The 24,905-nt window shown below is 54.7% G+C and overlaps 1 protein-coding gene across 1 annotated transcript in view; it reads left to right on the top strand.

Annotated features, from left to right (window-relative positions):
- The first annotated feature begins 443 nt into the window (after positions 1–443).
- IREB2 (iron responsive element binding protein 2) overlaps positions 444–24,905 on the top strand; it is a 35,448-nt gene continuing 10,986 nt past the window's right edge. Inside the window, exons 1-12 of the mRNA XM_054588796.1 lie at positions 444–572; positions 1,696–1,785; positions 11,814–11,979; positions 13,193–13,330; positions 14,440–14,658; positions 16,956–17,025; positions 17,358–17,541; positions 18,245–18,384; positions 20,245–20,416; positions 22,203–22,303; positions 23,064–23,180; positions 24,254–24,413. Of these exons, the coding sequence (XP_054444771.1) occupies positions 554–572; positions 1,696–1,785; positions 11,814–11,979; positions 13,193–13,330; positions 14,440–14,658; positions 16,956–17,025; positions 17,358–17,541; positions 18,245–18,384; positions 20,245–20,416; positions 22,203–22,303; positions 23,064–23,180; positions 24,254–24,413 (1,576 nt within the window). The 5' untranslated portion in view covers positions 444–553. The remainder of the gene's footprint in view (positions 573–1,695; positions 1,786–11,813; positions 11,980–13,192; positions 13,331–14,439; positions 14,659–16,955; positions 17,026–17,357; positions 17,542–18,244; positions 18,385–20,244; positions 20,417–22,202; positions 22,304–23,063; positions 23,181–24,253; positions 24,414–24,905) is intronic.

Below are 24,905 nucleotides of genomic sequence, written 5' to 3'. Positions count from 1 at the left end.
GAAGGGTGTTCCTCTACGAGGGGACAGAGCGAGTGGAGGAAGGGCCGGGGCTGCCCGCCGGAGAGAAGGCGACGGAGTCGGAAGCCTGGTGACCGCCACTGGGAACAAGCAGGCAGGAGAGATGGACAGGCTGCAACGCAGGCGAACCCGGACCATCACCAAGGGAGGCGAGGAGCCTCGTCTCCGCCCGATGCACCCCGCAGACCTCAGCCCCAACTGGTCACCCGGGGCCGCAATGAGTAACGGATCGCGAAGCGGGCCACGCTGAGAACATCCACAGCGGTGCCTCCCAACGTGAGGATCGCGCGAGAAAAACGCCTTCCCCTTAGCTCCGCCCCCCTCTTTCTTTGTTTCCTCGTCAGGAGATCTCGCGAGAGCTGGGCGGCAAATATCGCGAGCACGGAATCGGACTGGCTCTGCGGCTCTCGCGGTGTTTGCGCGAGACTGCTCCCTTCCTTCCTCCCGTCCCAGTCGGCCGCCTTCCTCCCCTTCCCCGGCCGGCCTCCCCTTCTTCCCCGCAGACCATTCCTGCGGGCTAATATGGTCTCCGGAGATGGACGAGCCAAGCGCAGGTCAGTGCCGTCCGCCACCTCGGGTCTGGCAGCTGCAGGCGCGCGGTCCGGCACCGGGTCCCTACGTGTCGCGCCTGGAGTCACCCGGTCGGCGCGCGGGCCTCGGGCTCCGGTCGCTCTCGGGGCCTGCCCGCCGGACCCACTCAGCGCCCGGCCCACAGCCGCCTGGCCCCCGCCGGCTCTTGCCCGCTTGAGAGTCGGGGAGGCCCGCTTGTTAGACGGTGGGGCGGGGGCGGGTCTCCGTGTCCCTCCCCGCCTCCTCGCCCCGGGAGCGGAGTGGGAGGCGGTCGAGGCCGGGTGCCGGTGGGACAGCCCGGGGCCGCCTCCGCGTCCCCGGCTCTGCCCCGTCCGGACGGAGCGGAAGGCGCTGCGGGCTCGGCTCTGCGCGTCTGCGTCGCGGGCCGAGGGCCCGCACAAAGGACCGGAGGGTGCCTTCCGTCGAGGCCCCCGCGCCCCTCCCCGAGCGCATCCGGACCCCGAGGTCCCACGCTGTGTGGTTCAGCCTCAGTTTGTGCAAAACCTGGAAGACACGTCTCATTTAGGGAGAATCTGCCCTTTTATTCCTATCAGCACCTATTGAGGTGTTTACCTGATAGGTGTTCGGTTGGGTTTGGTTGTCCACGTTGTTAAACGCTCTGTCAAAATCTTGTCTTTCGACTCTTTCTTTAATTAGTCCTTCCAACGTAACTGTGCCGTTTTCAAACGGCTGCGTCCGTCCCTACGAAACATCCAGGACGTGTCTTCCCTCAACATCTCTGTGCCTCGTTTAAATTATTCTCATCTCCAGGTGTCCTTTGTTAACACATTCCAGCAGTTGTGTTACCAGTTTGCACTTGACAAGAGTGATGGTTGAGAGCCGGATTGTCCAATGCCGTGGACACCAGCCCCATGTGACTACTTAAATTAAAATTAATGAAAATTAAATAAAAATTCGGTTGCTCAGTCGTTGTAGCCACCTTTCAAGAGCTCAGTAGCCACATGTGGCTAATTGGACAGGGCAAATAAGAGAACATTTTTATCATCGCAGAAAATTCTGTTGGACAAAGTTGATTCCCAGGGGTTTTTTACTTTGAATAATGTACTTTACAACTGTTTAATGACAGTGTAATTTTTTTTCCCCCAGGATACACCTTTGAGTACCTTATTGAAGCATTGAATGACAGTTCAGGCAAGAAGTTCTTCAATGTACCTAAACTGGGAGGCCCCAAGTATGGTAATGTTGCCTACGTTTTCTTGGGTTTATTTAATTTCTAATAATAAAAATGCATTTGTCAAGCGGAGCTGAAGAAATTTGAAATCTATTTCCACAGTGTTGTAACAGGTACAATTGCACTTCTCTCTAACATTTTAAAAACTCCTCACGGGACAACTTTTGTTTGAGAAAGATGTGAGCTTATACCTTCTCATGTAAAAATCGAAGGTCATGAGGCAGTGATTCTTAACCTAAAGAAACTACTAATGCAGTTAAAAAAAAAAAACTTGTTGACATTCTACAGCAGTCAATGGTACATTTTAATTTTTTACGTAATAATGTCCGCAGTTCTTTATTGCCATCCTTTGACTGGGAGCGCTCAGCAGGGCGTGCCTGGCCGGGCGCCGGCGCTGCCCGCTGACCTCTGCGGGCACCTGACCCGGGTCGGACCTTTGACAGAGGTTTCAGAAGAGTGAACTTGGCTGAACCCAGGGTATTGGATGGGAGTCTTGACTTTATTGACAATCGAGTGACGTTTTCAACCAGGCCACTGAAGGGAAGACCTGTGGGAAGAGTGATGATTATTGTCAGGCTTTTAAAAACTACTGGAAGAGATAAATGCCAAATATATGACAGTCAACTTTGGAGGGTGGCTTTGTGAATTTTTTTTTTTTATATTTTATTGGCCTCGAATATTCGAGACTGCCACAAGCAGTATTTTCTTATACATTGTGACAGACAATTTAGATGTTTTGGAGTATCTTACAACATCCTTGCCTTAGAATTCTGTTGCCTAAAGAAACAGCCAGTTCACCAAATCGGCGATCTCGTCAGTGATCTGGAGCGGCCTGTCTGGCACTCCAGGGACCGGTGAGGACCTTAGAGATTGTGAGTGATTCTTTCAAGAAGATCTTTGAATGTGAAAACATACCTCATTCCAAGGAGGGAAGAAATCCCTGTCACCTGGTAAAAGATACTTTTCCGAAGGAGCTGGGGCTGGAGTTGATGTCACAGAGGGCTGTGGAGGAAGCCAGCCCCCGGGAACGAGGCCGATCAGCACAAAGCACAGACCTGCCGAGGGAGGGGGCCAGCGGGGGGCGGGGCCTGCTCTGGTGACAGGTCCCGCAGTGGCTGTGGGGGCAGCGGGCCCTCGGCCGGCCCTGTCTCAGCCCCTCTTCACTTCGGTCCTCTCACTCACCCTTTCGTTTTCCTCCCTAATTGCCTGTGCTTTTAACCACGGGACTGGTTAGTTCTGCAGCACAGCCAGGACTTGGCTTTCCAAATCTGAAAGAAAATCTGTTATTTAATTTTTTAGGAAAGTTCTTATACTTTGTAAGAAATTAGCCATGGCTGGTGTGGCTCAGTGGATTGAGTGCCGGCCTGTGAACCGAAAAGTCGCCGGTTCGATTCCCAGTCGGGGCACAGGCCTGGGTTGCGGGCCAGGTCCCCAGTAGGGGCGCACGAGAGGCAGCCACACATGGATGTTTCTCCCGCATGTTGATGTTTCCCCCCATCCCCGAAATAAATAAATATTATAAAACATTAGATTGGGGTTGAGGATCATGAAAAGAACATTACAGAAAGCGCAGAAACTGGCTCATCGTGCGCATGTATGAATACGTGCGAATGCACGTAAATGTCCTGTTGTAACACAAATGCAGTACATGTCGTATACAGCCTTTTTTACTTAACACATCGTGAACATCTTTCTGTGCCACTGAATACAGGCGTTCCTTGGTTTCCGAGTCGGAGGGTAGTTCTGGGAAAGGAGACTCTTGGCTTCCCACTGCCACATGGGGCTGCCTGTGTGAGTGTGTCTGGGTTTGGTTAGCAGTCTTTGAATACTGAGGATGTTACCAACTTCTTTCTATTTCTAAGCACAGCTGCTGTGCGTGTGTAGTATTTACATTTTGATGTAAGCTTATTATATAGAGTTTTTGGATTGAAAGTGTGCTGTTTCCTCCTTCCCCAACAAATGCTTTTGTTCTTACACTTTTACTTTACGTATATTATCTGGTCCCGTCTTTACTCTTGAATATAAGGAACAAAAACTCACTTAACTTAGCACCCTTGTAAAGAAGATGTTGTTGCAGTTTTCACATCCAAGGACAGGAAGAAAGCACAGTGAAGCCTCGTGGGAACCAGACTTTCTAACCGGAGTCTGCCTGCTTGTCCCTGGAAGGTTCCGTGGTCGTCTTTCCTTTTGGACGTCAGCTCTCCACCCTTCCGCCTGCAGTGCACTGTGCTCCCTCTCTCCGGACCGCGTCTGGCACGGCCATTGCCCGCCGTTCTTGTGTGCTGTGCGGGGTTCACCAGCCCGTTAGGGCTGCACCCCTGGAGGACGCCTTCAGCTGCGGTGTGAGCCCGGCGTGGCTGGGCCCATCCGGTGTCCGTTGCTGGTCCAGCCATCTTGCTGGAACGTGGGCACGAGCCCGAGTTTTCCCGTCTGGTCTCTGCCCTGTGCCCGGGAGAGGGCTGGGTGAGGGTCGGGCAAGCAGCGAAGTGGCTCGTGATGTTTGCACGTGCTCCCTGACTTGGTAGCACGATCCTGCTCCATGTGCTGCCATGCGCTCCCCAGCCGCCGCCTTTGTCTGGGGGCGGTTGGTCTTAACTCGGCTTTTGTGGACAATTTTTGTTCCAGGTTAGGCCTTTCGATAGTGAAGAAGGGACGCCCACTACATCAAGTGAAGACAGATTCATTGTGTGGTGCAAAACTCCCAGGCCAATGAAATGTGGGACTGGATCTTAAGAAAAAGGGTTGTGGGCCAGGATTTAGGAAGCTCCTTATTTTTTCTCTTGGGGCTTCAGATCCCCCCGCCTTCACCCCCTTCCCTCCCTCTACTTCATGGCAGACGGGCCTCTGCCTCCCAGCTCTGTGCGGGGCCCTTTACAGCAGCTGGGCCCTCAGCCTGGCTCCAGCACCTTTGCGGTGCGGGCTGTGTGCCGATGCAGGTGCTGGAGTGACGGATCTGACGGTCCCAGCGTGTCTGTCCTCGCCAGGCAGGTGGGCACTGACCTGCCGAGGGCTCGGTCCTGCCTCAGCGCTGTAGCCAGGGAGCTGGCGGGACCCGGGGCCTGTGCTCTCCCTGGGAGCAGTTTGGACAGGCTCCATGGGAGCAGACAGCGCCGGGTCGAATGCCTGCCAGGATGCGTGAGAAGAGTGTCTGCACCTTCATCAGCCATATTGATACTCTTTTCCTGTTTCCTCTGGGTTTTTTTTTTTGGTCAGTGAATGGAAAAAAAAATCCTAAGCAGGAGTCTGTTACCTCTTTCTCTGCCGCCTTAGACTCTCTTGCGGGGGGGGGGGGGGGGGGTCTTTTAAAGGTGGATCTTATTTGGGAATCAGGGCTGCGCAGCCTGGTCCTGGCGGGCGTGCTCGGAGCCACCCTGTCACCAGGGCCTCCAGGACAGTGTCGTGTCTGGTCTCCGGGTTCCTGGGCAGAGCAGGGCCCTCGGGTGCTGCTCCCGGGGCCTCCGGCCTGGAGTCTGGTGCTGCCCCGCCCCCCTCTGGTGCGGTTCTCTATCTGGTTCCGTTTCTCTAAAGCCGCTTGCCTGCCTGCTGTTACTGCTGATGCCACCTGTGGGTGATTTCTTCATCTGGAATTTCCCCAGACCCTTTTATATGATCTCTGTCTTCATGGCATTGCTCTGTGATAGGGAAGACAGTCTTATCTTCACTTAGTACAGACGAGGAAAAGGAGTCCAAGGCTCTTAAGTAATTTTCCCAAAGTCCTATCTTCAAAGTGAGGAATTTGTTCTTAGACTCCTATCTCCTGATTTTAGGCCAGTTTCTCCCACTTAATATCATTCTCTCCCCCAGATTAATAGCGGCCGCGGTCGAAGCGCCTGTGCTTCCTGACTGGTCGCCGTGCCCACCGTAGGACGAGCTCCGTGGTCCCCTTGGCAAGGCCCCACCACCGGTGCCATTGCGTCCTCAGCGCCAGGGCAGAAGCTTGAAGAAACTCTGGTTCCGGAGCCTCGGCTCGGAAAACCTGCCCCCCGGGGGCTGCCGGCTGCGTACCAGACTGAGGGGCAGGGCGGGGGTGCCCACGAGCCAGGAGGCAGCCCCAGGAGGCGGCCCTGTTGCAGCTCTGGTGGGAGGAGGGCAGCTGCTGCTCAGCTCCCGCAGAGTGCGAGGGCGGGGCTGTGAGGTGGTTCCCTGCTGGCAGTTCAGTGTTAAGGCACTTGTGCAAACAGCATGTCACCGGGCCAGCGTCTGTGACCTCTGCCCGGACAGCCCCGTCACCTAAGCGCAGCAGCAGCGGTTAGTCTGGAAGGGCCGGGCTCAGTCTGGAGGCCCAGCCAGCCCCGCGTCCGGTCGGGGGCCTCAGCCCCCTGCTGCCCCTCCCCCCGCCCGCGCGCCGCACGGAAGGGCCTCTGGTGATCAGCCCGGCTGGAGTGTGATAACACAGATTATCATACTTCTCCAGTTTTAAGTTACCAGCTCTCCTGGCTCCCACATGCCTTTCTGATTATCTATTGTTAGAGGATTAGCTTTCTGGATTCTTGGGATTCTAGAAATTCCTGGTTAGGAGAGGCAGAATTAATCCAGTCCTGTTTTCTGTTTGGCACAAGCATCTCTCCAAGGCACGGAGTGGCTCCCTCCGTTCACATTTGTCGAGCACTCGCACGCGGGTGTTCCCAGGAGATGGAAGGTGGCTCCGGTAGCGCCTTTGTGTTGAAGGAGGTGCACGGCCTGCGGACGGACGGGAGTGGGGGTTGTGTTAAGTGCGGCGCTTTGGGTGCCGCAGTCCCAGCTCCGTCACGGGACCAGCAGGGGACTCCGTGTAAGCGCTGGCTCCCTGACGGGAGGGCACGGCAGCCCCCCGGGATGTGCGGTTTTGGTGATCCACATTCAGTTGTGGATGCAAAATACTAAAGAGGAAATTCCGGGCATGAAAGATTCCTGAGTTTGGGGCGACGTTGCGGGAGCCCGTCCTCTGTTCAGCGACTCCCCGCCGTGCTGCCCGCGCCCGGCAGCCCCTGAGGGGTTGCCTCGGCCCTCGGGTTGGCGGGCGCCTCACCTCACGGCCGTCTCAGAGCGCAGGCCCAGGGGTGCGCGCGGTGGGGCGGTGCTGCCGAGGAGCCCCCAAGCTCCTCCTTCGCAGGAAAGGCGACAGAGTTCAGCTTCAGCAAAGAAACACTCACGTGTTGAGGTTGCTCAGATCTAGGGGAAGAGTGAACCTCTATCTGTGAAATTGCCCAACTTATAAATGAACCTTTGTCGTAAGCATGAGCACATTGGAAGCAGCATGGCCTGTCCCGGGTTGGGTGCTGTCGCGGTGGCAGGCGTCCGCAGGAACCCTGGCGCGTGGCCCCCCGGGTGACGGGACCGTGGCGGTGAGATGGGAGTGAGTGGCGCGGCCCCCGGGGCAGGGCGGGACCCCAGGCAGGGCGCAGCTGGGGGCTTCCACCTCAGCAGGAGGCGTGGCTCAGCCCGCTGCCAGCAGACAGTTCGCCGGTCTTGGCTGCGGGACAGGCCTGGCTGCGGGACAGGCCGGGGTGAGGGGCCCGCAGTGGTGCTGTGGGCACCGGGAGGGCGGGGGGTTGGGCCGCCGGCATCCGAAGGCCCCCAGGGCTGGAGGTCAGGCCCGGAGGCGGCCTGGCCAGGCGGGCGTGGCGCTCGCGGTGCCGGAGGCTCTTCCTGACAGGTGCTGGGCCCCTTCCCAGCGAGGGTGCTCCTGAGGCCCCGCCTGGGCAGCCAGCCCCACGGCGGTCCCCGCCCCTCCCTGGTCTCGCAGGCCGCGGGTCCACAGTGCGGAGCCACGGGAGCGCGAGTGCCGGGGCGGCGGCGGCGGGTGCAGGCCACGAACGGGGCGCGGCGCGGGGTCCTGGTCCGAGGGGAGGGTTCCCGCAGAGAGGCCTTTGCTCGCCGGAGGCAGGAAGTGGCAGACGTGTACGTTAGTGCTTCGGAAACACACATGTTTGCTAACATCTGCGATTCACTTTTTTCTTGGGATTGCTTTTTAATTTAATAGTTAATTATTTTTCAAATGAGTTAAAAGCCACTAACATTGTTGCCAAAACAATAGTTCTTTGCCCAACCCCAATTTCAACTCTGCAGAGAATACTGTTTTCAGTTCTGTTGCCTGTTTCTTTTGGTAATTTCCTCTCTGTTATTAAACAGTAGTTTATACAGCTGCGTCTTGAGTTTTCGGTTTCAGACACCCTTCCCTCTGTGGGAAGTGAGGACTTGGTGCTCTGCTTTGCCTGTGCGTGCCCCCACCTTCCTCTCCCGGGCACGGTCCCCGAGATTTTTGGTTAAGGCGGCGTCCGGCGCTGATGCTGTGATGCGCTGACATTCTCAGCCAGGCCATGTAGTTGGTGATTGCATCTCGTTTGTCTTACAACTGGGTTTTTTTTTCTTGGAATTAACGACTGTCTTTTTTGTTTGCCTAGTTTTCTATGTCCTTATCAATAATTCATCCCAGAAAGAAAGAAACCCTCCGGGTATGATCAGGTAATCTATCGATTCACATTTCCCTTCTCCCGGCAGCGCCCCATCTGGCCCTGGTTGCAGACCCCTCGTTCCCAACCCCGGCCCCGGGCCTGGCGCATGGCGCGTCTTGGAGGAGCCCCCAGCTCTCGTGTTAGACGGGGACCTCGCTGCCTGGTTTCCAGTCTCTGTTCACCTGCTTGTCTGCTTATCTTATAGAACATTTCCTCCAGTGGCTGCCTGGGATTGATCGATAGTTTGGTTACGAATGTCTAGGTTGGACATACTTGCACTTAGAATTTTGAAGGCTCTGCTCCCTTGCTGCCTAGCTTCTCCCTCTCCTCTCTGGAAACTCCGGGCATCCTGGTTCCTGGTCGTTGCTTCTGGTCGCCGTTCCGTGTTCGGCTCAGCCCCTGACCGGTCATCCAGGTGCTGGTTCCAGAATGGTGTTAGTTTTGCTTCTCTGTGTCTGTTCCTGCAGGTGCATAGCTTTACTTGCTTGTTGCTATGTGAGTGGCCTCGGGAGGGAGCAGAGATGATCGGCTGGTGTCTGTGTTCCCATATTTTACCAGCAATCTGATGAAATGCTTTTTATGAAGATACTCAACAAAAAATATTCCTGAATTGTTTTCCCAGAATAGTCAATCAAATATAAAATCAGTCTTGTGTATTTACTTTTTGGATATTCCTTCTCATTATTTCCAAATGTTCTATTAAAAATGTTTTACTCCTGTAATGTCTTTAGGTTTTGAAGACTTCATTATGCCTCTGAGGGAAGAGCGGACGTTAACATGCCGGTGCCTGCCGTGCGTCCCGGGAGGCCTGAGGGCGCTGGCAGGCCCGAGGAGTGAGGAGTGAGCAGTGAGGAGGCAGGGTCCCTCCCCACCCCGTTAGGCTTGGCCCCCCCGTGGCACAGGGGGACGCGGCACAGCTCCCGAGGGTCAGGCCTTTGGGTGGATAAATAGCGAGTGCAGGCTTTGCGTCTCGTGTCTCTGATTAAGGTCTTTATTCTCTTTACTCACAACTTCATTCATGTTTAATTTGTGTGTGGGACCTTTCGAGGATGAAGGTAGGGAGACAGTAGTACAGTAACCCACCGTGTACTTGTCAGCCAGTTACCAACATGTTGCCCGTCTTTTGTTTCACAAATCCCATTTGTAAATCTGTAAATATAGTTCAGTATACGTTCCTGATATTTGAAAGACTTAAAAAAAAAAAATCCATACTCTCATTACCGTTTTTATACCTAACAAAATGAACAGTAATTCCGTAGTATGATATAAAAGTCCATATTTGTCTCTCTCTGGTTGTCTCAAAACTGTATTTCACAGCTGGTTTGGTGGCTGTGTCCAAACAGGGTCACACGGAGCGTTCGCCTGCTACGCCTCGTAAGGCTCTTACGAGTCTGCACGATCCCTCCTCGCGCCCTGTCCATCCCGTTGTTGGCGAAGGCAGCGGGCGCTGGAGCGGCGGCGGCTGACGGCTTCCCCATGGCCTCACGGGGCCCTTGCGCCATCCCCGCGTTTCCTGCTCCCTGGACAGCAGAGCTGGCGCTGGGGAAGCTCATGCCGACTTAGGCGTGTGTTTCTTTTTGCCCTGTTCCCTGCTCCGTCCAGAGGCAAGGGCGGGCCACCGTCCCACGCTGGCGATGCTGTGTGGGTGTGGTTGTTTGGGCCTGTCCACCTGCCAGAGGACCCTTCGCATGTCCCCCTCTAACGGTTCAGCCCCCACCCAGGGTCGCGGTCTCGGCCCCTTGTGTCATTGGGGCTGCCTGCTGGGATCGCCTGATGACATCATTTCTTCTCCGCTTGCTGCTGTGACTCTTCAGTAAGGAGGGGTGTTCTCTTCACTGTCGTTACCTGAAATCAGGAAAGACAGGATTGGTGATTGACTCTCCCCGTTTGTCCGTTTTCAGGGTGATGAGTTGCTCTAGCAACTGCCATTCGTGATCGATGAAGGGTTTTCTGGATCATTGTGAACTAAGGGCTCTTCCTATACTTGATACATTTCAGCGAATGACAGTCATCACTCACGGTGACGCTTGCATCGATCCGTGACTGTCCCCGTCGGTCTCGGGTGATTTGGCTTCTGACAGGGGCGGTCCCCGCGCGCCCTGTGTGTGCCCGCTCCTGAGCGGCCCACCGCGGCGGTGTTACGGGACGGTGGCCGCTGCGTTGTCGTGTTAGGCATTTGCACGGAACACAGCTAGGAAGCCCGCGTTTTGAGCAGGAAAATAAGTTGTGAATTTGTAACCATGATTCTAACTAAAATGTAAGTTTTTTTCCTTCATTTAGCCACTCCGATTTAGTACTTGTGCATCTTAGTCGTAAAAGCCTTGGTTCCAGGCCATAGTGACAGAAGTACTTTTTACTTTCTCCTCATTATACGGGGGGGGGCAATAGTAGGTTTAACAGTTGTTGGTAAGGAAAATCATACAGGTAACTAATAAATAATAGTAAAGAATAAACTTTTGTGTACTCACAACTGTAATATATGACAGTTTCGAAACTACGTCATCACTGTTAATGCCTGAATATTTTTGTTTTTAGGGTGCGTCCTGCTGGGGAGGTACAGCTGAGGGAGCATGGACTAGATACTGAGATTTTCACTTCACCCTCTCAGTGTTCTTTCTAGTTAATAGTGCATGTGAGGTCATGCGCTCACTGGGCAATAGTGACAGGGACCCGCGTCACGCTGTCCAGGCGCCGTGCCCCACCGACGCCTAGCGCGCTGTGAGCGCGGCGGCGCACAGGGAGCAGGCAGCCCCTCGGCTGGCCCAGTCGCCCCCGGTGGGGGGGTTTAACGGGATTGGAAAGTAGAGAATACGGAAATCCGTCTCTCTGTGGGGTTCTAACACTGGTCTTCAGGAGTAAAAGGGCGTTGTCAGGAGGTGAATTTTGCGTACCGAAGCACCCTGGTTTACTTTTAAACCTTAATCATTTTTGGTGGAGCTCTTTCAAATCGGTTGCGACGTTTGCCCAGGGTGGCCGATACTTGCCCTACAGCCGTGCCTTTCAAACGCTGCGCCGCAGGGTCCGTGGGAGAGGCCCCGCCGGACAGCAGCCCAGGGCCCTGACCGCGTCCCCTTCGCCTGTCAACGGGGTGGTGAGGCGGCCAGCGCGGGAGCAGTCCAGGGTGAATGAATCAGAATCACACCTGTGTTTTTGTCACATCGCCAAATAATGTATTTTTGGGTGCGCCGCAGAATTTTAATAATTAGTTCACGTGCCACGGGAAGAAAAAGGTTGAGACTCCCAGCCTTCCAGGGGTGTCTTTGTCGCTGTATTTCAGCCCAGTCGTCTGTGCTCTCCGGGTTCTCTGTGTCCCCCCTGCAGGCTCGTTTGCACTGGTGGCCCTCCCGTGCCCCGATGAGCACGACCCTCCTGGGAAGGTCTCGTCCCGGCCTTCCTGGGGCCCCGGCTTACACGCGGGAACGCCAGCGTCAGAGGAACCCTGCTGTTACTGGGACTGCTGTTTGCCCTTGTTGACTGCACTGGAATTTTTTTAAATTGAGGAAATAGTGCGTCTGTGTCTTTAACTTTCTGCTGTCGTAGTCTTTATACTACAGAGTTCTGACCTTCCTTATTAACCGTGGTGTCTTCTCTTGAATCAGATGTCCTGCCTTACTCAATACGGGTCCTGCTGGAGGCTGCTGTGAGAAATTGCGACGGCTTTTTAGTGAGGAAGGAAGATGTCCTGAACATCTTAGACTGGGGAAGCAAGCAGAGCCATGTGGAAGTGCCCTTCTTCCCCGCCCGCGTCCTCCTTCAAGACTTCACGTGAGTGGCAGACCGCTCGCTCCCGAGGGGACCCTCAGGGTGTTCCCTTTGGGAAATTCCCTGATGGTTGGCCCCATTGTTTGTTTTCATTTTGAGGATGAGTTTATAAATTCTTAAAAAAATTGCCCTTTCTAAACGGAAGCCATTCTTTAAAAGTTAGGTCCTGGTTTCTTGTACCGTGTACCCCAGACTGCTTTGGTGGAACTGCATGCTTGTCTCCTGCTGGCCAACAGGCCTGGTGGGCTTCCATCAAGCCTGGTGGCCTGGCCACCCCGCCTCCGGCACAGCGACCAGCACTGCAACCGGCACCGCGGTCCCCCGCCGGTTAGGATGGAGCCCGGGAGCTCCTTCCGATGCCTCGCTTCCCCTCACACGCAGCCCAGTGCGCCAGCAGCTCCGTCAGGCCTTTGAAGTGTGTCCGTTCCCCCACCGCTGTCCCTGTGCTGGCCTCGCTCCCTCTTGCCTGCATGGCGGCCATAGTCCTCTTGTCGCTGGCAGCCCTGCTTCCCCACTTGCGGCCCGTGGGCTTGTCACGGTAGATGAAATGGTCATCACAGCAGCATCGTTCCCTTGCGGACCGGTTGGCTTCCGTCGCACTTAGAATAAAGTGCCAAGGCTTCCGGGGAGACTTTGCCCGGCCTGGGCGTCCGGGGTTGGCCGTGAGGAGCGTTGCCCTTCGGCTGGGTTGGGAAGGAGCTGTGGGGGTCAGCGAGACAGCGGGGAGCGTCCCTCCACCCCCGCGTGCACCTGGCTGGTCCTCCTCGGCTCCGAATCTGCCTGCCGCTCTTCCTGCATCTGTCGCTGCTCTGTAACCACGGCCGCATGTTCCCTGCGAAGTCCCCAAGAGTAGCTGGCTGGGGACGCTGGGACCCATGTCTGGGGGAGCCTGGAGTAGGGAGGAGGCGCAGCGACGGATGGCTGGGGGCGGGGCCTCACCCACCTGAAGGCGGGAGAGAGGCCGCCCTGGGCTGCTGCCCTGAGACCAGCTTCTGCCACGTCTACCCCCGAGCATTCCAGTTCTCGGATGGCATTGCATGTTACTCTCGTGACACCAGGATACATCTAACTTTGGATAGCAAGTCCATTATCAAACACGAATGCAAACTAAGAAGGGATCCTTTTTAAGTATAGAGATGAGTAAATGCATGTTAATACTTTGGAGCGTATGTGAAAGAACAGCCGGCACTGAGATTCGGTGGTTTCTGCCTTTCAGCGGGATACCGGCGATGGTGGATTTCGCTGCCATGCGGGAGGCGGTGAAGGCTCTTGGAGGAGACCCTAAGAAAGTCCACCCCGCCTGTCCGACAGACCTCGTGGTCGACCATCCTCTACAAGTGGACTTCAGTAAATGGTACTTCCCCGCCCGGCGTAGCAGCAGCCGTGCGCGCTGACGGCCGGCCCCCCGCACCTGTGGGCCCGGGACGGGGACCGAGCGCGCGCCAGGGCCCTCCCTGCAGGGCTGGCTAACACTGAAGGCGAAGCTGGTGACAGGTTCATGTGTTGGCGAAGTGTTGTGTTTTACTCAGCCTGAATTAAAGTTATTTTCATACGAGTATTTTTTTGCTGCCGTTTTTGGTAGAAATCCGCAGTGAGTGTAGAGCCTGCTTTTTTCTAGCGACTGACTCGGGAGTGCAGCCCCCGCGTCCCCCGGAGGGAGCATCGTCGCGCCCCTGCCTCGGGCTGCAGAGGCGGGCGCCCCGGGGTCGCCATCGCCTGGTGGCTGGGGCACGGAGCTCGCTGGAGCTCTGCTCTCCTTCCACTGAACTACGTTTCTGTCTTTTTTTTTTTTTTTTTTTAATATTTTAGTTATTGATTATTAGAGGAAGGGAGGGAGAAGGAGAGAACCACGGGTGTGCGGTTTCCTCTCACGCGCCCCTTATTGGGGCCCTGGCCCACAACCCAGGCAGGTGCCCTGACTAGGAATTGAACCAGCGACCCTTTGGTTTGCAGGCTGGCGCTCAGTCCACTGAGCCGCACGGCCAGGCCCCACTGAACCACGTCTCTTACATTCAAAAGGGCTCCGGGACCGTGGTCAGACTAAGAGAAGACTTTTTTACGTGCTCCAGAGTCGGGCAGTAAGGCTGTGGTTTGTCATACGTCACGAGCGCATTTTCCCTAGAGATTGAAAGTAGGACTGAGCTGCTTTTAAGGTGTTAGATGACAAAACCTATTGTAGTTACTTGCTAAAAGTTACTTAAGTTGTTGTAGAAGTGTGTGAAAATAATTTCCTGGGGCACTTAGAATTAGGTTTTCACCTCTAAGTTTAAATTACCCGGTGTTTGGGGTTTTTCTTTTTTCTTTTTGGTAACCTGAGATTTGCTTTTGAAACTTGAGCTACGTGATATGTCAGCCTTCAGACAGCATTCAGTTATTCCCAGAGCGCATTGCTGGTGTGTGGGTTTTGAAGATCTACGTTTCTGCCACTTTTGACTGGTTTTGTTTCCTTTTTTGGAATGACAGTGCCATACAGAACGCTCCAAACCCCGGAGGCGGCGACCCGCAGAGGGCAGGGAAGCCCTCCCCGCTCAGAGCGCAGCCCCGGAAGCCGCCCTGCCGGGGCCCGAGCGCCTGCCGGGGCCCCTGCGATGCCGGGGAGCTGGGCCGCGGCTCGGGGAGGCCGCCCGCGCAGATCGAGAACACGCCGGTCCTGTGCCCTTTCCACCTGCAGCCCGTGCCTGAGTATGAGACTCCTTTTTCCTGTCCAGCGGTGCCCGGGGCTGTCCCGCCGGGGGCGTCCCCCCGTGCCTGCCCTCCCCGCGCCCGGCTCCCGCTCCTCGGCGCCCGGTGTCCGTGCCGGGTGACCCACCGCCTGGGTCCCCTTAGGTCTCGCTCTGTGCTCAGGAGGAAAACCCTAAGATTTCCCCGTGAATTATTTCATTTTCAGGGTTAATGTAGGCAGAAATACAGTTTTGCATGTAAAACTGTGAATTTTTATTTTAGTGAGCCTGTACCACTCACGTGCTCATTTATTCACTCACACTCCTGTGGATTCCTGTTTATAGTTCTGTCTGTTTGCCTGCGACGGGGCTGCTGCGCTGTGCCCACTGCGTCAGGAGCCTCTGCTGGGCTGGCCAGCGCCCTGTGTTTGCGCCCCGTCGGGCCCCTGGGGCGGGGGGGGCCGTGTGTGCACAGAGCGCGGTCGCCTGCCCCCAGGAGTTGGTTCGATCGCCTGTCGGTAATTTTCCAAACTGAGGGGGAGAGTTCTTAGGATTGAATTTTTATATGCTATAAAGTCTCATTTTTGAGAGTTATGTTTATCCCCTTTTTTTATACTGTCAAAATTTATTTTAATAAAAAAATGACTTAAGCTCTGTAAAGTCAGAATTTAACACATTGAGGATTTCGAAGAGCTAAGAATGATACCCACGCATTTCATCCTGAGTGCTAAATTGTACGCTAATTCATTTGCCCCCTAAACTGTATTTTTCAAGTTGCCTGCAGTTCTGAAGTTTTCGGCTCAGCGTTCTGCAGAGCCGCACGCTGCGGTGACCTCGCGTGCTCCTCCCCCCTGAGAACTCAGTGTGTATCCGTGGGTCCCTCGCCATCAGGTTATGACAGTTCTATGGAACTGCTCCTTGTTCCTGCTGCCTCGTTGTCCCCGTTGTTCGGGGCGTGTTGACATTTGAGATTAACGTACCTTCTTAAACAGAAACTCATTTCCTGAAAGGGAGGACTTATTGATTGAAAAATCATTGATTTTTTTTTTTTGGGGGGGGGGGTTGTCTTTTTCTCACTGGCAGAGTGTGAAGTGCTAAGGTGGTATGTTTTTATTTCTAAACATCCAGTTTGGTGTAACATGTCCCTTTAATTTTGACTCTCAGGACAGAGTAGTAATAGGTTATAGGGTCCTCGCTGGCTGTGTTAAAATAATAACTCGTCTGTGTGCTATAATACGTCCATGAAGCAGTAATTCTCGACCGAAACAACCCCTGGGTAGAGGCTGAGGCCATGTGCACCCGGCGCTGGACTCCCCGCCTGCTCCGAAGTCGGGTACAGCCGCTGGAGGTGTGCCTGGCGCCTGCTGGCCGCAGGTGCTGTGGGGCGTGGCCTGGCCAGGGGGCCGTGGAGGCTGTGTCCCCACGGCCCTGAGAAGCCCCCTGAGAGGTGCTGTGGCTTCCAGTGCTCACTCAGCCGTGATTCATTGATGTAACCTTTGTTTTTAAAAAAAGCTGGTGATTGAACAACTATAATTATCTGGACCCTGGAGGACATGTATAATTTAAGTTGTATTGATACTCAGTCAACACTTAATCACCAGCTGAGCTGGTAGGTAAAATAAGCAACTTAAAACCATTAGTCATAATTTTTGAAAAATACCCATTAGATAAAAATAGCTTCCTAAAAATGGAACTGTTTCCTGTTGAGAGGTGTATTGTTTTTTATCTCTGAGTCAAGTAATTCATGTACTTATTTATAATTCTTAGAAACTGCTACTGACAGATAAAATAGACCCTTCCATTCAGGGAGCGATGAATACAAGGTTTTGGTCGAAAGCTCTCCTTAGACCATGCGGTGACGCTGTACGTCTGTCGTTGCTCCGTAGTGATCCCCGCGTCCCTCCCGCTCCCCGTGTCGCTGGCACGAGGGCCACGTGGGTGGACACGTTTGCGTTTATGGTTGCACCAGCTGCCCCTTCCTCCTCGCTTGTGGTGGGAGACCCAGCCGCGCTTCCCATCTTTTGATACGATTTTAGCCCAGACTCTCGCAATGCACATTAACTGTGGTTTGGGACACTGGTACGGATGTGGCTTTAATAGGCCCACTGACGGAGCGAGTCCTTGCAGTGGCTTTTCTAGTGTGTTATTTCAAGCCACACTCCTTTGTTGAAAAGAAGATAAAGGATTCCGAGAAACCAGAAAGTTGCTGTCCCAAGAATTTTAAAAACGTGTGTGTGTATGGGTGTGTGTATAGGAAGACTTGGAAACAAGGCATCTTTTTTCTGTAATACATTTAATGCCAGCTCTTCTTCCTTTTAGACCTGAAACAGTATTAAAAAATCAAGAAGTAGAATTTGGCAGAAATCGAGAGAGGCTTCAATTTTTCAAGGTATAAGTGATTTGGGAGACATTTTTCTGTTGACGTTTGTGAGACACTGAGGTGTGGCTTTGTATCTGAGACTGGTGGAATTGAAAACACCGGAGAGCAGCGGGCCCCTTTTGTTCCTCCACAAAATCTTAACAGACGCCCCAGCGTATAAGAAAGTACAGGAGGAGGCTGTCGTTCAGGGGAGCTGGGAGGGCTCCCCTTCCTGTCCGAGTCCCGGGGACACCATGGGAAACAACCACTTATCTGGATTCATGGGGCGTTTTTCTTTGACTTCATTTTGTTTTCACGTAATGTACTAATACTCGGATTTCTTGCATTTATACAAAACCTAGTGGAGTTCCCGAGTGTTCCGGAACGTGGCCCTGGTCCCCCCCGGCACGGGGATGCCTCACCAGGTCAACCTGGAGTACTTGTCGAGAGTGGTGTGCGAGGAGCAGGAGCTGCTCTTCCCCGACAGCGTGCTGGGCACAGACTCGCACATGACCATGGCCAACGGGCTGGGGGTCCTGGGCTGGGGTAAGTGCGCGCCCTCCTTTGCGGCGGGGGGGGTCAGGGGCATCTTGAAAGAACAAAGAGCAGGTCTTTGCAGGCTGAGGCTTTTCCACCTGTGAGGCAGCCGCCAGTCATCGTCCCTCAGGTGTTCGTGACTGCGTGTTGTGGGCACGCGTGTGCACGGGGCCCGGCACAGCACTCCGCGGGGGGCGACTCTTGGTTGAAGTCCCTGCATGGCTTCCCCAGCCCTTGTTAGGAGTCCAGGCTCCTTTTTGTTTGACACAAGGCCCTTCGCAGCCGGGCGCCTCGCCAGCCTCCCGCCCATGCGTTGTAGGGGCGGCCGGGAGTCCGTGGGCTCGCGCTCCCGGCGCTGGGGCTCCGCGCAGGCCGCCGCGGGCAGGCCGCGCTCCCCCGTCCGGGGCGCCTGGCGACTGGCTTTTCCTCCGTCTTTGCCGTGAGGTCTGACAGGGCCTGGGCTCCATTCGAGTATCAGTACCTTCCTTAGCACAGTAATAAATACTAAATATTACCTTATCAAAAAGGTAAAGATCAGCGTTTCCAGCCGTGCGAGTGCAGCCCTCGTCCCGAGAAGGTGCGGCCCTGTTTCCGCAGGGGCCGCCGTGCAGCGGCTCCGCCGACGAGCACGTCCGGGGATGCCCAGGTCTCGCACGGCTGCCGCGGGCTGTCGGGGCGTGTCCCGTGCTCACCGCGTGCGTCTCTCCCTCAGGCGTCGGCGGCATCGAGACAGAAGCGGTCATGCTTGGGCTGCCCGCCTCTCTGACTTTGCCGGAGGTGGTTGGGTGTGAGTTGACGGGCTCCTCGAACCTTCTTGTCACATCCATAGACGTTGTCCTTGGCATCACGAAGGTACGTATGTTCGAGCCGTGCCAGCCGTGCGCCTCCGTGCGCGTGTCCCCACCTGAGGCGAGGGCCCCTCCGACTCAGCACGTGGCAGGGACAGCGGAGACGGGACACTTCCTCATCCCGGACAGCCGTTGCCTTGTTGTTCACGTAGCGTGTTAGCTCGTCCTTGCTCGTCACAGGCCGAGGGGTTCGTGCTGTTCCTGGTGACCTATTCCCCCCCTTAGTCCTGAGAAGCAGGCACGGGAGGCTTGAAGGACGGACCGCAGGGTCCGGGGGCTGAGCAGGAAGCAGTGGCACTGGCTCTGGCCCAGGCAGCCCGCCTGCCCGGCACCCCCACCGCCCCTCCCGCCGCAGCCGGCAGCCGCCCCGCTCCGTGCCCATCAGGGACGTCGGGTCTCCCTGGTGCCTGACGGAGTCGCTCGCCCTCTAGGAGCCGTCGCCGCACGGGGGCGCCTTCGGCAGCAGCGGCCGTGGCAGTGGGGCGGTGTCGCACCTGTCTGCTGGCTGTTCAGCGCAACACCTGCTGCGTGGCTTCGAGATGGGAGCCCTGGGGGTCCCGGTGAACAGCTGTCTGACCCCCAGGCTAAGCTCCTGGTGCCCGCTGACTGTGTTTCCCTGACCAGGCCACGGGGACGGGCGCGGCCGCACGTGATGTCGGGGGCCTGCGGGGCCTGTCGCCGGGAGAGCACACAGTGCCATCTGCCTCAGCGTGGAGTATTGATCCTCCTCCCTCATTAGAAAAACATTCGACCTCTCACAGGAGGGAGTGATGTGATGCGTGGGGCTGAAGACCAGAAGTTAAATTGAGACTCAGCGTCATCCCTAAAGGAGAAGGAGCGTCCCTTTACGTTTTCAGAGGGATCGGCCCCTCCCTTCAGACCCCCTGAGAATCAGTGGTGCTTCTTAGGCCCCCCGGCTCTGTTTTAAAAAGAATCCTGTGTGTCTGTTTCTGACATTTCCACTTACACAGAAATGAAATTTAGTACGCGTGCGTTTATTGAAGATTATCCTTGAGGTCCTGTCCTAGTCATGATCATTATAGGATTAGTCATGTGCTTCTCAAAATGCTCATTGTGGCCCCTCGTTAATTTGGTGCGAACAGCAGCCCGCACGTGTAACGCGTCCTGCGCTCACCCTCCGATAACCCTGACTGGACGGAGACGTCTTTCTCGTAGGAAGCACCGGTGTGGACGGAGGGACCCCCAGCCCGTCCCCACTCATAGGCAGGGGCCGCACGTTGCCGGTCCCCTCCCGAGGCACGCCCTGCGGCCGCTGCATCGGGTAGAAAAGGGGAGCAGCTGTTTTGGTGCCTTGGTATCTAAAAAAAATGATCTTTGGAGGAATTAAGGTTTGAGCCACATGTTAAATGGTATCAAAATGGAATTTACCTACCATTAATATTGCTGTAAACTTTACAGCAATGTAAGCATTGGACCAGTAGTTGAAACGTGAAGATGTTTCACAGCCAGTATATAGGCATTTACATATACAGTGTGGTCAGCGTGGTCAGCGGGTCAGTGCTTCGTCAAGTCCGAGACCCTTCCGTGCTGGGAAGCGCCGCCCCGGGTGTCCGGCTGGGAGGGGGAAGGGCTGCGAGCGCACAGACTCGGCCGAGTCCCGCGGGGGCCGCTTGCCACACCGTCCCGTTGTGCTCTCGGCCGCGTCGGGCGTCCACGCCCTTTTCTGCCCTGACTGGCGGAGGCGCTGGCCTCCCGCTCACTGACTCTTGGCCCTGAGGTTCCCGCAGCCCCCAGGGGCCACGGGGGACCCCCTGCTGCCGCGCCACGGCTCTGGGCGTGGCTTTCGGCGCGCCCTGGCCAGTCTCATTGCTAACTCTGCGCTTCTCTGTGTCCCTTTTCGCAGCACCTCCGGCAGGTGGGAGTGGCTGGCAAGTTTGTTGAGTTTTTTGGCAGTGGAGTGTCCCAGCTGTCGATAGCGGATCGAATGACAATAGCGAACATGTGTCCAGAATATGGTGCTCTCCTCAGCTTTTTCCCCGTTGACAATGTGACGTTAAAACATTTAGAACATACAGGTAAGAAGATAGATCATTAGGAGAAATCTGTTCTGTTTCCAGTGGGTCTAACATTCATGAGATTATCTTGGAACAGCGTCTTCAGATAAACTCGCAGGCGACTTCAAACAGCGTCGTGCGCTGCAGCCTTGCCCTGCTCTGACCCACTGACGGGCGGTTTAAAGGAAATCAAACCGCTGCGCGTCGCCCCACCCTGCTCGGGACCCGGGGTGCAGGGCGGGTGGGCGCCTCATGCTCAGTGCTGCTCCCCCCAACATCCAGGAGCTGAGGGGCCGCCTGAGGGAACAGCCTGCGCATCAGAGCTCTGGGGACGGATGGGCGCATAGTTGTGTGGGAAGTGGCACAGGGTTGCATTTTCCAGATCTTTCTGCAACACGGTGACCTAGGAACTTCAGCGACGGTTCCACTGACTGTTGAAGGTAGAAGCTGCCTGAAAAACTAGACCATGTTCATATTGCATTAGGCCCCTGTTGAAAAAGCAGGACCTCCTTTTGTTTGCTGCATTTCCCAGTTTTAGGAGGTCATTGCTCTAATCAGAGGTACGCGGGGGCGGGGGGGCTCCGTTCCAGCTTCCTCGGTTGGGGCAGGTTACTGCGAGCGGGTAGGTCAAATGGCAAAGGGGGCCGGCCGTCGGGATGTCCATCTTGCAGCGCCCTCTGGGCTGGATTCCGGCCGGTACCAGGTTCAGGGAGGAGGGGGCAAAAAGCTGCCTCAGTCCTCGCATGTGAAAACGAGGTGACACGGGAACGGCCCATCGCAGTGACAGCCGAGGGCTTTAAAACAGCAGTTGTCATTTATTGCCGCGTGATTGCGGCGGTCGGGACCTCACTGCGGGTGCCGCCGAGTCGGGGCCTCAGCCGCGGGACGCGCGTCCTGCTGGCCTCCTTCCCCCGCACGGCCGCGGCCGCCGTGCGTGCGTGCTGCCTGCCGCTGGGGCTCCTCCATGCGCCTGGGCGCGCGCGTGCTGGTGCCGCCTCCTGGCAGAGGACGGTCGCTGTCCCGGTGCGAGAGGCCCCGGTGCGAGATGCGGCGATGCGGCCTGCGGGCGGGGTCGCCGTGGGAAGCCTGGGAAAAGGCGCTGCGGCTTTGGCTCCGCTCCCGATGGTACAGTGGTTCTTCCACGTGAGCATCTGAAGTCGTTTATTTCTGAAAGACCTTTCTGCTCTGCAAAGCTATTTTTAATTTTCATTTACTTTAGTCTTTCATTGTGACTATTTCAGTGTTGTTTATTATATAAGGAAAGTTATGAAGTTACCCTTCACGGTGGGTAGTAATTACAGTTGATTTTATTAATTGGTTTTTCTTTTGTAAACAGTTTTTTTAATGAATTTTATAGAACTGGTTTCATATTAGTGATCTTGTCTGTGATTCATTAACTTCTAAAGAGGGAGCTGCTATGTTCATAAAATAGAGTTTTTCATGAACAGTAAAATTTACTATTTTTTTAAAAGGTTATTTTTTTTATTTTTAGAGGGGAATGGAGGGTGAAAGGGAGAGAAACATCAGTGTGTAGTTGCCTCTCCTACGCCCCCTCCTGGGGCCCCGGCTGGAGCCTGGGAACGGAACCGGCGGCCCTCTGGTCCGCAGGCCAGCGCTCCGTCCGCTGAGCCTCACCCGCCAGGGCAGTTTTTACTACTCTTAATAATGTCAGGCACTTATTTGTAAAGACATGGATTCTGAGTACTTAGTAATTTTTAATACTTGTTTCTTGCTCATCATTGGAATTCAACCAGTGTACCCCAAGAGATTTCAGAATTCTTTACTGGATTTTTGTTTTTATTTTTAGGTTTTGACAAAGCCAAACTCGAATCAATGGAAACATACCTTAAAGCTGTGAAATTATTTCGAAATGACCAGAATACTTTAGGAGAACCCGAATACTCGCAGGTATGAGCAGAATAACCCACCTGATAAGGGAGTAGACCCTGGAGCCTGACTACCTGGGTTTCACTCCCAGTGCTGCGGTTTATTGCCTGTGTGACCTGGGGCAGACTGTTTGACTATTTTGCCTTCCTGCCTCTGTTTCCTCCTCTCTAAGATGCGAGGATAAGATCTGCCATGTGAGATTCTTAAGAGATTAAGTACAGATTTATTAGAACAGTTTCAGGCACATAGGGAGAGCGCAGTAGGTGATAGCTCTAATCATCATTACTTAGCTGTTATTTGTGGCCCTTCTTTGATTTTATTCATTAATTTTACATAGATTTTTATTGCGGCGAAGCCGAGAGCACAGGGAGGTTTACCGAGCCCGTCTGCACCGGCACAAGCGGGCGCGGGGGTGGGTTGGAGGCCCCGTGGCAGTCGGTCCGCAGGTGGCACAGGCCTCGCGCTGTCGGCGGACCCCTGCGAAGCAGGGCGTACGCTGGTGGGGAGGGGACAGTGGGGACAGGAGGGTTCGTGCGGACCCCACCGTGGGCCGTGGCCGTCCGCATGCTCCTCTGCTGGTCTTGCTTTTAGCAGGTTTTCTCGTTATGTTGCAGAACTTAAATGGGGTTTTTAAGTCTTTGGTGGGTGTGTTTCACCCTTGAAACAAGTTGCATTCAAACATATAAATGTACTTATTCTTCTGCCTCAGAAAATAGTCCTTGAATTGGAATCTGTCCTTGCGAATCCTAATTCGTTTCCTTCCCCTTCTCTCGTTTCCTAGGTGATACAAATTAACCTGAACTCCATCGTTGCATCCGTCAGCGGCCCAAAGAGGCCGCAGGACAGAGTGGCTGTGATGGAGGTGAAGAGTGACTTCCGAGCTTGCCTGCGCGAGAAGGTGGGCCCCGCGGGCGCACTTGGCCGCCCCGCCCTGGGCGAGCGGCTTCCCCTGTCCCCGCTGAGGGTCGGGAGTTGACGATGTCCGTTTAAATTAAGATTTAAGTGAATGGACGTTGAAGTTCACAGTGTAATTTCTTAGTCACAGCAGTCTTATTTCAAGTGCTGAATGGCTGACATCAGAGGTATTTACGTTGTCACAGAAATTCCTGCTGGACGGCAATGCCCTAGACCAGCGGTGTTCAACCTTTTTCATCTTGTGGCACATAAACTAGTTCCTGAAATTATGCGGCACATCGGAAAAATATTTTTTTCTGATTTGACACAAAAAAAAAAAAAAGTATAAGTTTGATTCATTCACACGGGATGGTCATTGTGTTGGCTGTTCTCTTTTTTTTTATTTGACAATCTAAGGGAATAAAGAGGTCAGTGCCCCTGATGAACCAGATACTGCATGTTTTACAAACCCTACAAACCCTTGCAGCACAGCGGGTGAAGGTCGCTGCTCTGCACTCTTGCGACACCCCAGACTGGAAGGGAAACACCTATCGGAGAGTCAGGGCTTCACGCGTGTCCCTTCTGTTCTGAGGATTGGTTGCTGCCTTCTTCACAGAGCTTTTGCTTGTACAATATCTTAATTTTCTTATTGTGGAAAACGTCAGGTTCGTACAGTAATAAAAGAGTGTGATGAACTCCCATTGCTTTGCTTCCACAATCGCCAGCTGCAGCCCGCTCTTCCCTGCCCCACACTCACACTTGACCATCTGGAAGCGCGTCTTCAGAGCCATTTTTAATAAACACCTCGTCACACCTCTTGAGAAGCACTGTGAGCAGGAACAGACTGACCGGAGAGCCAGGCGAGGGCTGGGCCCGCCGCGGGCGAGGCCGTGGAGGCCTGCAGCCTCCACGACTGCACGTTCGGGCTGCAGCGGAGCCGCGGCTGCTGGGGGTCCCGGGCTTCGGCCTCTACCACGTCAATGATCTGCAGGGCTTTCTGCCAGTATTTTTCCTATCAGCCATTTTTCTACACGTGTCCAGAATACTTAGTTCATTTTTGTGTGCCCATTTCCGTAGGTTGGATTCAGAGGCTTCCAGGTGGCAGCTGAAAGGCAGAACGACACGGTTCCCCTTCACTACGAAGGCAGCGACTATCAGCTGTCGCACGGGTCGGTGGTCGTCGCGGCCGTCACCAGCTGCACCAACAACTGCAACCCGTCCGTCATGCTCGCGGCAGGTGGGTGGTGGCTCAGGCCCGCGCCGTCCGCTCCTGAGTTGTCTGTGCTGCCGGTCCTGCTTGCCCTCTGTGTCTCAGGTGGCGCCTGAGTGCTGGCGTCTGTGTTTGATACTGAAGGCTTTCTGAGATTTGAATTAGGCCTTAAGTAGCGTACGTTTGGCTTATTTTATAAATGTTTTCATTACACAGAAAGTATGTTTTGTTTTGTTTTTTTTAAAAGAGAGACTAGCCAGGCACCATCGAAGCCCTGGAGCCTCCCCTTCTTTTTTTTAAAGATTTTATTTATTTAATTTTATGGAGAAAGGAAGGGAGGGAGAAAGAGAGGGAGAGAAACATCCATGTGTGGTTGCTTTTTGCATGTCTCCTACTGGGGACCCGGCCCGCAACCCAGGCATGTGCCCGACTGGGAATTGAACCTGGCAACCCTTTGGTTTGCAGGCTGGCGCTCAATCCACTGAGCCACACCAGTCAGGGCAGAAGATATGTTACTTT

The sequence above is a fragment of the Pteronotus mesoamericanus genome, unplaced genomic scaffold (genome assembly GCF_021234165.1).
Source record: "Pteronotus mesoamericanus isolate MK-2021 breed Mesoamerican mustached bat unplaced genomic scaffold, CSHL_Meso_final contig_1242, whole genome shotgun sequence".
NCBI lineage: Eukaryota > Metazoa > Chordata > Mammalia > Chiroptera > Mormoopidae > Pteronotus > Pteronotus mesoamericanus.
This window is presented reverse-complemented; position numbering and strand designations above follow the sequence as displayed.